Source organism: Tetrahymena thermophila (genome assembly GCF_000189635.1).
Source record: "Tetrahymena thermophila SB210 genomic scaffold scf_8254814, whole genome shotgun sequence".
Classification (NCBI taxonomy): Eukaryota; Ciliophora; class Oligohymenophorea; order Hymenostomatida; family Tetrahymenidae; genus Tetrahymena; species Tetrahymena thermophila.
In genome coordinates, this window is record NW_002476570.1 from 597,504 (window position 1) to 609,258 (window position 11,755).

General features: G+C 20.5%; 2 protein-coding genes across 2 annotated transcripts; both read left to right on the forward strand. All coding sequences in view use genetic code 6, as the record gives it.

Annotated features, from left to right (window-relative positions):
- Window positions 1-1,529: 1,529 nt before the first annotated feature.
- Window positions 1,530-1,862, forward strand: TTHERM_000414158 (hypothetical protein; the record flags this gene model as incomplete). Its single annotated transcript, XM_012795434.1, has 1 exon — window positions 1,530-1,862. The coding sequence occupies one exon, from the start codon at window positions 1,530-1,532 to the stop codon at window positions 1,860-1,862; it is 333 nt and encodes a 110-aa protein (XP_012650888.1).
- Window positions 1,863-4,099: 2,237 nt separating this feature from the next.
- TTHERM_000414159 (transmembrane protein, putative) lies at window positions 4,100-10,838 on the forward strand (the record flags this gene model as incomplete). Its single annotated transcript, XM_012795435.1, has 8 exons — window positions 4,100-4,393; window positions 4,448-5,040; window positions 5,464-8,755; window positions 8,871-9,144; window positions 9,191-9,888; window positions 9,953-10,592; window positions 10,643-10,729; window positions 10,786-10,838. 8 exons carry the CDS (start codon window positions 4,100-4,102, stop codon window positions 10,836-10,838), a joined length of 5,931 nt encoding a protein of 1,976 aa, XP_012650889.1.
- Window positions 10,839-11,755: the final 917 nt, after the last annotated feature.

An 11,755-nucleotide genomic window follows, 5' to 3' on the forward strand; every position in this document is an offset into this window, starting at 1 on the left:
ACAATAGTTAATAGTTGAGAGAATCACAAATTTAATTTTAATTTTTAAGGTAATTTATTTATTTAAATGCTTTTAATATATTTTAAAGTAATTTAACTACAATAGAATAAATGAAATAATGGAACTGAATATTTTTAGATTTTAGTTACAATTTTCATGTTAAACCTTTATAAATGTTAATGATGATTCTTATTAGATATGTTTTTCGAGGTGTAGAATTTTTTAGTTTTTAAATACCAGTAAAAAATGGAATTAAAAACAATTATTAGATTTTTATTGGGTGAATGCTCTAGAAAATTAACTATAAAATTCAGAATCAAAAGTACTAACTTATTTGTTTATTTATCAATTAAAACATTTAAGAATTAATGAAACTAAAAGATGTTAAATTTTGATCACCTTAATTTGTACTTTGAATTTTAGCTTATTTTAGAGAACTTTTGATATTTGATTTTAAAAGTAAAAACATATTTTAATTTATTTTTAAAAATAATTTGTTTATTTAGATATGTAAGATCTTATTTTAAGATATGGTAACACAAAAGTGATATCATATTATTTAAAAAAACATAAAAAAATTATTAAAATATATTAAATTCATAAATTATGCAAACAAATTTAAAACTTATTTCAAATTGCAAACTCTTTTAATTAGAAGAAAAAATATATTAATAAAAGAATGAAACAAATTAAAATTTAATTTTCTTTTTTTTTACAAAAATACATGATCTCATTTGTAAAAAGGAAAAAAAAATTATAATACTTCTAAAGATTAATATTTTAACAAGCTTATATGTAATGACCTCTAATTTTTATATTTATAAAAACCAAAAATTTTGTTGCTTTTGCTATACAAAGTTGAATTTTTATTATATTTATATTAAATCATTTATTACTAAAGCAAAAAACAAAATCAATGATAAGTTAAATTAAAAAGTTGTTAATTTTATAGTGTTTAACTTTTTATATTTTAGTATAAGAAGTTTATTGCTAAAATTGTTAGAGTGCAGAGATTTATGATTTTGTAAAACAGTAATGCTTAAAATGTTTTGGAACTTGTGAGACTTGTAACGGGTTGACTTAAAATAATTGCTTGTAGTGTAAGAATAATTATTTAAGATATTCATCTGATAATAGCTGTTAATAAGAATGTAAAAAGGGAATGTATTTTAACTAAAAAACAAGTACTTGTGACTATTGCAAAGTATTTGGATGTGATTTATGCAATTCAAATGAGTAATGTGTTCAATGTAGCGAAAATTTAATTGTTGATAAGTAATAAGGATGTATTTTAAATGATAATATTTGTGATTAATAATAATATTACTCAGTTTCTTCCAGATAATGTACTTATGATTGCAGTAAAAATGAAATAAAAGATTAAAAAACAAAATTTTGTGTACCTATTTAGAATTGTAACTACTTCCAAGAAACTGAAAAAATCAATTTCTTTGAAAGAAGTCCTTTAATGAGCATTTTAGATAATAAATACTTCATATTAGCAGATTTTCTTTGTTAATTCTACCTCTATGATTTAAATCTAAATACAATTAATAATAAATTGTTAATTTAAAATGCATAAGTAAAAACTATCAATTATGGCCCTTAAAATTTTGTTGATAGAAATGTTGTAGGGTGCCAAACTATATAAAAAACGATCGGTTTTAACTTTTTAACAAATAAAATAGAATTTGAGTTAAGCACTTAATAAAATATATAATATAGCCTCTTTAAAGTTTATGTAGAGTACCACTTGTTAGTTTTGCAGAATAATTAAGGAGGATTTGTAATTTATGACTACATAGAATAATAGATAGTTTATAGTGAAGAAAACAAATACTAGCTGTCATAATTTGAATTGATAAATACTTCTAAATAGATTTTTATCTGTTCGTACTTCAAGAATTCATATGTAATTTTAAATTTTATTTTATTTATTAATTATATTTACATTTATAAATTAATAGGTATATCAAAATGCAAATCTTTATTTAAAACAACAAAATAAAATGATTGAGTTAGAATTATTATTTGTCTAATTTAGTATTATTAATTTAGAAAATATGGTTTTTTTTGCTATAAATTAGATTGAAAGCTAAGGTTACTTTTTGTAAATTGACGAAAGAAATTTATCAGTTAATATAATAAATTAAATGTAATTAGATACTATGTATTAATTTTTTTAGAACTAAGATTTAAATTTAGTTTGTATTTAGGGAAAATAATAAATCAGTGTTTTTTACTTATAAAATGATAAAGTTGTAAATATAGCAAAAATAACTAATGATCTAGCTTCATATGCTTAACTTATTACATTCTATTAGCAATAAAATTAGAATTAACCAACAATAGTTATGATCATCTCAAACAACATTATCATTTATTAATAATTAAGCTATAATTAATACAACGAATTTTAACTATCTAAAATTAATTAACATTAATTATATTTAGATAAGATATTAGTTTCTCAAACTTTAAGTATTATTGGTAACTAAATAATATATATTTTAAATAATAATAACTAGATCTTTTCATTTTAATTCTAGATAATTGATGATAAAATTTAAAAAATTAATATTATATCATCAATCAAACAAAGCTAAGAAATAAAATTATATGATGATTCTCCATTTTAGGCATATTCAGTTAATAGCAATATACTTACACTTATAAATAATAACCTAATCAGATATGATTTATTTAACCAAATATAATTTTACTTATACAATTTATAATATTTCCAAATTAAAAGAAGCAAAATAAGACCTATTTTATAAATAGATAATCCTTTATTTCATAAATCTCAAATGTATTTGGGATTTAATCTAATGCTTTTTACTTTCTAAATTTCACTAAACTAATGTTAGATATTAATAAAAGATATTTTGCTTGAATAAATAATTTTCAATTTATTTGATTAATGCTTTACTTCTGTATCAACTATTGAAACTTTTTATATTTAATAATATGGACTTCTCTTTTAAAAATAGCCATTTGGTTTATATGATATCAAAAATAATTCTAAAGTAGCTCAATTCTATAAATTTGATGTAGATTAATCAAGAAATATATCATTCTATAATTATAAAAACTAGAAGTTACTATTTATTGATAAAAATGGAAATTTTTTTGGATTTGACCTTAATTCTTTTTAAAAAGAATCATATTACAGCAGCTAAATTAAATTAGTTACTGCCTTACTATAATCTACCATATATAGAGACAGTGATCTAGAAAAGTAGGTTGTCTCTATAAATGATTCAATATACTTAATTATAAACAATTAGTTAATTTAAGAATTCTAACTACCCACTTATTAAATAAATGACTCTAGTTCACTCTAAATAGATTATTAAAACATAGATTTTAGCTACTTAATTTACTAAGGATAAATTATTATTGTCAAAGGTAATGAAATAAAAATATACAACCAACAATTAGTTTTAACCAAAATAATTACAACTCCATTTGACTAAAGTACAAAATACCCATTTATTATAGATGATTTTATATTTTTTATGAGCTCAAACTTTTTATACCGCTTTGATTTAGTTTCACTACAAGCATCTAAGTTACCAATAAATAAGATAATATATTATTATGTGAAGATATTTAAAAACTAGGAAATAGTTATAATTAGTTAATATGTCATTTAATATAAGTTATTTATTTTATTAAATACTGAGGATTTTAAAAATGAATCCACATTTTTATCAAAAGCTGATGATTAAGTCTATTTTATGAAGAGTGATTACCTGATAAAAATGGCAAAAAATATTTTTAATAATCCAATAGTATCTATTGATCCAAAATAAAATTATTAAACATTAATTTATTATTGGCTTGATGAAAATTTATAGTACAGTTATACCTTTGACATAAACAAGAGTTAGATTGTAAAAACAAATGTTTTGAAGAGTTAAATTGAAAATGCATTCAATTTTTATGAAACTTATACTAATTTATTCGTTGATGCATAAAATGATGTATTTATTTATTTATAAAGCGATGGATCTCTAAAACTCTTTAATTCTCAGCTAAATAGTGGTTAGGTAACTTTGGTACAAAAGTTTTCTGATATCAATAGAATAGAAATATGTTTTTATTAAAAACAAATAATTGTTTAGACATCTAAAAATCAAATTTTTGTATACAACGTAATTTAGATTTAATTATTTTCTTATCGTTATTTTAAATATAATTTAAAATATAAAAGTATTTAGGAAACAATAATGGTATTTTTTTAGATTTAAGTGATATTTCACCACTTATTAGCTAAAAACAACCTCTAAGGTTTTAACTGTAATGCTAGAATAATCTTATTTACACTGAGTCGCCTGTAGTCAAACTATTTAACTTAATAGATGGATCAATTAGTTCTTTTTAATTGGTATATTTTTTAATAAATTTTTTAACCTATTTAATTAATTTTTTTATTATTTAGTCTAATTACTTATAATACAAAAATTATTTGGGTTCTAGTCCTATCATAGATATATAAAATAAGCTAATAATATATCCTCACAGTTATCTTAGCTAATATTATTAGAAAGGTAACTAAATAATAGAATAATAATTATATAGTTATGCTTCTTCTTTTACTGAAATGTATTATGATATTTAAAATAATTTCTTGATAGTGTTAAATGGAAATGATAATACTATTACAGTTGTTGACTATAACTAAGCTTTACAAAAATATAAGTACAATATTTAATCAAATTTCAATAAAAAATTAACTTGCTTTATTCCTTAATATAATTTAATAATTGTAATTGACCCAACTCCTTAAGTATATAGTTACAATTATCTCAAAAATGTTACAAATATTGTACCAATTTACTTTAATGAAATTTAGTAAATTTTACCAGACATTAACAATAATTTTATCTACATTTTAACCCAATAATCTGTTCATGCCTTTAAATTCCCTTAAATAATCTACTATGAGACTTTGAATGATAATTTCAATGAAAATAACTCAAAAATTGATAAAGCACTACTATCAACATAAATAAATACTTTATTTGTAGTTAGGTAAGATTAAGTGATCTTAGCTTATGATTTAATAGAATGTTTGATATAATAAGAAAAGAGCTTAATAAATTAAATCTAAATTCAATTTATCTAGTTTAATAACTATATTGTTACATACAATTTGTAAACTAGTTGTTTGCTTCTATTTAAAGATAGACTCTTTCAGGATCAGCTCTTGATAGATTTAGCATTTTTCACATTGCAGAAATGTGATTTATTTAAGATTGATGAACAAAGTTTAATTTTCATAACACCTTTCAGAATCTTTAATATTTAAATAAACTTTTAGAAAAATATTTTTTAAGTTATTGATCAATTAGAAATAAATTAATCATACTCTGATGCCTTATTTGATTTTTTCAATAAAATCTTAATATTAACTGATTATTAGACAAAATAAGTCTATTTTTATAATATAAATAGTCAGAGCTTGGTATTTTTTGACAATTTGTAAAGCAATTTCTAGTAAATATTAATCCAAAATAATAATATTATATACACTTTTGGAAACTTAATTACTTCTATAAATATAAATACAAGATAAAATAACCAATTAAAACTAGATAACACAAATATTACTTATATGGTGAAGTTAAGTTCTAATTAAACTAAATAATTAGATGATATTTTTGAAAATATTAACTAATCAAATTATAATGATAATACAAATGAAAGCTTAATTTTTATAGTAAAAAATGAAGAAAAAACCATATATATAATTGATGCTTCTTAACTTATTGTGATTAATTAGGCTAAACTAGATTACAAAATTATTAATGTTGTTGTTGATTGGAAAAGGAGAATTATTTTCTGTGTTTCAAATATATCATTTACTTATATTTATGATTTTGGTTTAAAATTAATATCTTAGATTAAGAATCCTTGCCTTGTAAGTGCTAAAATATTTTTCGATGATCAATTAATTTACTCAGTTTGTCCAAATTCAGTTTATTTTTATAATTAGCTCACTTTAGTTAAATAAGAATATCAGATTAATACAGGGTTTACTAGTATTGAATATATTAAGTCGTTTAACTCATAAAATACATTTATCTTATTAGAACAAGACTCAGTTTACATATTACAAGTTTAATAAAGTGGTATCTAAATTTTGTTTTAGAAAAATAAATAAAGAATCTATATTTAAAATGCAAGTATAATTTTTGATGAAAACAATTAAAAATATTTCTAAATAGAAGGAATATCATGGACTGATATTATATATTATTTAATTCCTTACTAACCTTAAGATATATGTACATATAATTTAGGTTTGGAAAATCAAAATATGAGTTCTTATTAAATTCAAAAGATATAATAAAATGCCAAATTTTCAAATCAAATAGTAGCCAAAGTGTAAATTTAATTATAAAATAATTCCTAAATAAGCAAATTTATGGATTTACAATAGTAAGATATTAAAATATAAGTTGTATTTTATACATAAAATTACAATACAATAATCTGGAATGATGGAAGTATTGTTGACGATCCGAATATAAGCGAGCTAGTAATTCATGATGCCTTGCTAAATGTTACAGATAATCTTACATTGAACTAAAATAATAATATTGAGGAATTACTTTTATACAATTTAAATATAATTAGCATATAAAATTAAGTTTTTTTAGAAAATATTCAAAAAGTAATATTTTCAAATCTAACTATTTAATAATTCACAAGTTAACTTTAAAATTCTTAATAACCCTTGATAATTTTTAAAAACTGCAGTGAAGTTATATTTAAAAATATCAACATAAATTATGTTAACCTAAATAATTAAACATTATTCCAATTTGAAAATTGTACAAATTTAATGCTAAATAATGTAAATGTAACTCATTCTATTTTTAGTTCTCTCATTAAAATAAATGGATCAGGTTAAATCAATTTAAATCAAATAAATCTAAAAAATATAACTAATTATTCTTAAAGTTTAATAATAGCTGTTGTTGTAGAATAAATAAAAATTAGTACTTTAAGTATTTAACAAACAAATAAAAACTAAATTTTTAGCTTTTTAGGATGTAATATTGTTTAATTGAGCCAAATAGTAGTTATAAACGTTCAAGATATTATACTTTTTTTAACTTAACCCTATCAAAAAGTATTAATATATCCTATTAGCAATCTTAAAATTGAATTGCTCAACGTTACTGATTCTTAAAATGTTAGTTTTTTAATACAAGCAAATTAAACTTAAATTTTTAATTCACATTTTAATAACATAAATTAAACAACTACAAATCTAATAAACTCTTAGCTCTCTAATATCGAAATAGTAGAGTGTTATTTTTAGAACATAAATTTAAGTGAAGGGTATTCAAATCTTAAACTAATAAACTTTAATAATCTATTAATATAAAAATCAAATTTTTAAGGGCACATAGGAAATTAGATTTATCTACTAAATTAAAATGATGGATTTTCAATATTATTTATTAATTTAAAATTATAAGACAATATATCGAATTAATAAAGTATTATTATGATTAATTTTGCATAAAAGTTAACTATTTAAAGTAGTGAATTTATAAACTAAATATCTAACCAAAATGGAGGCGCATTAAATATTTAAAATACTGATTAGTTGAATATTATAGATTCTAAATTTTAGATAAACTAATCTATTTTAGGAAATGGAGGTTCTTTGTTTCTCTATTAAATTTAAAATTTATCGATTTCTAACTGTAAATTCCTTGAGAATCAAACATAAAGTTAATCAGGTGGAGCTGTGTATTTAGATTAAAATTAATTAAAGACTACTACTTCCTCTATAATAAATAGTAACTTCTAAAAAAATAAGGCAATCTAAGGATTAGGAGGTGCTATTTTTATAAACAACTGTGATTTAAATTTAAAAAACACAAATATATTGAATAATAAAGCAGCTATAGGTGGAGGAATATACTATTAATACATGATACCAGATATTATTTAACGTAATTTAGTTTTACTTAATAATAATACAGTAAAAGATAATTAATGTATTTTGTATGGTTAAAATATTGGTTCAACACTAAGAAAGATAGAGTTATATTAAATAAATAATCCTTAATTTATTGTAGAAAGAGGTGATTAATAATAGGTTGAGTCCATTATTGTTAGCAATTTTAGGAGCGGTGATTATATGTTCATTGATGATATTTAAATTTTAGATGAAGAAAATCAATACTTTAAGTACAATCCCTTACTAAGTTATAGTCAAAGTGTAAATGAAATAATTTAATAAACAACTATGACAATAAATATATAAGCAAAAAGTGAAAAAATGAATATATTTGGAGGAAATATTGCCACCTTTTAGAAAGGAAAGTTTTCTTTTAATATTAGTCTTTCTTATATTCCTAATCAAAGCTCGACTCTTTAAATACAGTCTTAGATAATTCCTCCTCTCTATAATTCTAAGGGAATTTTATTTCTTTCTTAAAAGTAATTATCTTTGAATTTCAAAGTCGATTTTAGAAAATGTATAATTGGAGAAATTCAAAAAGATTTTTTTTCTTCAATTATTTGTGATCAATGTCCTGATGGAAAATATTCTCTTAGCCTAAATGATCAAAGTTGTTAAATATGTCCTTCATCTGCAGTATCATGTTAAGGATCTATAATATAAGTAAAGAATGGGTTTTGGAGAAAAAATAACTAAACCAATTAAATTCTATATTGTTAAAATGCCCCAAATAACTGCCAACCTTAAAATATAGAGTCAAAAGTAAGTATTAAATTTTAATATAAATTAAAAATTTTTAAACTAACTTTTAATATTTAAAAAAAAAATCAATTAAATTCTTTAAATCATAGAATTTTAATTAAATTTTTTATAATAGTTTGGATGTGCAGTTGGATATGTTGGTCCTTTGTGTGAATAATGTGATTTTTTGGGTGATGTTTGGGGATAAAGATACTCTACTATTTTCTATACATTTAAGTGTTCAAAGTGCTCTGATACTTTAATACTTTCAGGTATCTCATAAGTAATATTTTTAGTGGTGTTAACTTTGTACATATACGCTTGCAATAGAAAGATTATTAATTCAGTAGAAAGAGAATTATAAAACTATTATCTGAAAATGATGGGTCTTATTTATCTCAATAATTCTGGTAAATATTAGTTAATTTAAAGCTATTTTAATTTTTTTTATATCAGTCTATAAGGCTAATTCTACTGTATATTCAAAGATTTTGATTGATCATTTACAAATAATATCTATTTTAAGTAGTATTTCCTTCTAATTTCCTACTTTAATTTAAATTTCTTCTAATGTTGGAGGAAACCCTTTGGTGATTTAAACAAACATGTTTGATTGCTTTTACCCTAAAAATATTAATATACCAAAGTGGTTTGCTAAAGTAATTTGCTCATTAAGTCTGCCTTTTGTCATTTACATTCTTAATTACCTTATAAATATTTTTTAACAAGTAGTTTACAAGTAAAATACTCATTCTAGGTATAAGAAAACTACAATGATTTTCTTTTATTTCTATTTCTATCCATCCATTTTATTTATCTTAATCAAATCAATAAATTGTATAAATATTGGAGATGAGAAATATGCATAAATAGACACTTTAATAGGTTGTAGGAATTTCTCTGATCACTTTATTTATAATTTATTATTTAGCTTTCCAGCAATATTTGTGATGTGTATTGCTCTCCCTCTTTTCTTGATTTATAAAGTGAGACAAAATATAAATTAAAATCTCAATAAAATACAAAAGAGTTCTTACTAGTTTATTTATGAACCTTATAAGAATTAATACTACTACTGGGAATTTATAAGATTATTTTACAAGAGTTCTGTTATGATTTCTTCAATACTTTTATAAGAATCCTTATCCTTGAAAGTAATTAATTTTATTAAATAAAATTAAATTTTACCAAATTATATTTTTAAAATATTAAAATCAGACTTGCATAATAAATCAAATTCTAATATTATACAATTACTTCTAAATGAAGGTCAGTCCATTTACTAACAAGTTTCATAATGAATTAGAAACTTAATCTATACTAATAAGTATTTCAACTCTAAATTTTTGTTTAGCATAGTCTTTGCTGATTGATGAATTCTATACTCCAATCATAATATTTTAATTCTTAATTATAATCTTAAACTTCAATTTTATATTTAAGACACTATTTTTAACTTTTGTAAGACCTATTCCTGCTATGAAAGAAAATAGAAATATAATTTAATAATGTTTGTATAGTCTAAAAACATAATACCCATCATTATTTACCTTTATATAAATAGACTATAAAATAAAATTTTCTACAGCTTTGAAAATCAAAAAACTAAAGTCCAAATTAAAAATTTATATTGAAATTGGAAATGAAAAATTTAGCGTCTATTAGACTTAACAAAAATAATAATAGTCTTCGATACCTACCTAACTAAAATCACCAAATAATTAGTTTAGAATATCATTCTTTAGTTAATAAATTGAAAATGAAACTATAAATACAGAGTTTGAAAATTTAAAGCAGCCTTATTAGCCTTAAACTCTACAGAATAAATATTAGCTTTAAGCAAAGTTCAAATAATAAGGTATATTTAATTTTTAAAGAGTTTTTAAAATATAAATATAATTAAAATAGAATCATCTTTAGGCAGGTAAGATATATTTGATTTTTAGAGTCCACAAAAATAGAATCATTTCTAATTCAGATTACTAAATCTTAAAGGTAAATAAAAATTAATTGAAATACTTTATTTTATTAAAATTATTTTATTGTACTAGATCAATAAACTGATGAAAGTATATTAAAATAAAATGATAAAAGTATGAATTGATTATTTAATTTGTATTAATTTATAAATTATATATTAAGTAAATATTTTTTTTAAATAATAATATTTTCATTTAATTACACTTTAATATTAATTTAGCTTACAAAATAGGATGCAAGTTTATTTTTTTAAACTAACTCTTTAATTTCATTGTTATAAAAGCTTTTTAGTCTTAATTTAAGATAAGAATAAATAAACATATTTTACCATTTAAATATTTAAAAATAAAATTAAAGTAGAAAATTTAAGATATATTTTAATATATTTATCTTCAAGGTAAAAGTTTCTAATAAATAAAAAAGTTAACTAAAAATTTTTTTCTCTTCTTTAAAAATTTTATTTCCCAATATTATTTACTATATAAAAAATCACCCAATCCGATCTAGATTAAATCGGAATCGAATCGATATCTGATCGAAATTTTAGGATTAACTCAGCTCTAATATTTGAATTTAAAAGTAGAAAACTATTTATTACTTCTATTTTCATTCTTTGACTAGAGATCATATTTAAATTATTATTAGATGATAATTAATTTAAATATATATAGATTTTTTATTTGATGGAGGACTATACATTTGAATTTTATATTATTTAAAATTACTGAAAGTTTTTTGCCTTTTATTAACTGAGTTGAGTGAATTTTTGATTGATATTATTAAATCTAAAATTCTATTGGTTAACTTTTGATTATAATTAATTAAATTAAAAAAAAGGCAAAAAATTAATATATGATGAATCAAAGAAGCAAATATTCTTTCACAAAACTTTTAACTTTTTATATTTATATATAAATAGTTTTTAGTTAAAACTGTCTTAATGATGGAGAAATCTATGATTTTGTATCATAGAAATGTCTAAAATGTGATGATCATTGTAACACATGTAGTGGATTAACTTAAAATGATTGCTTGACTTGC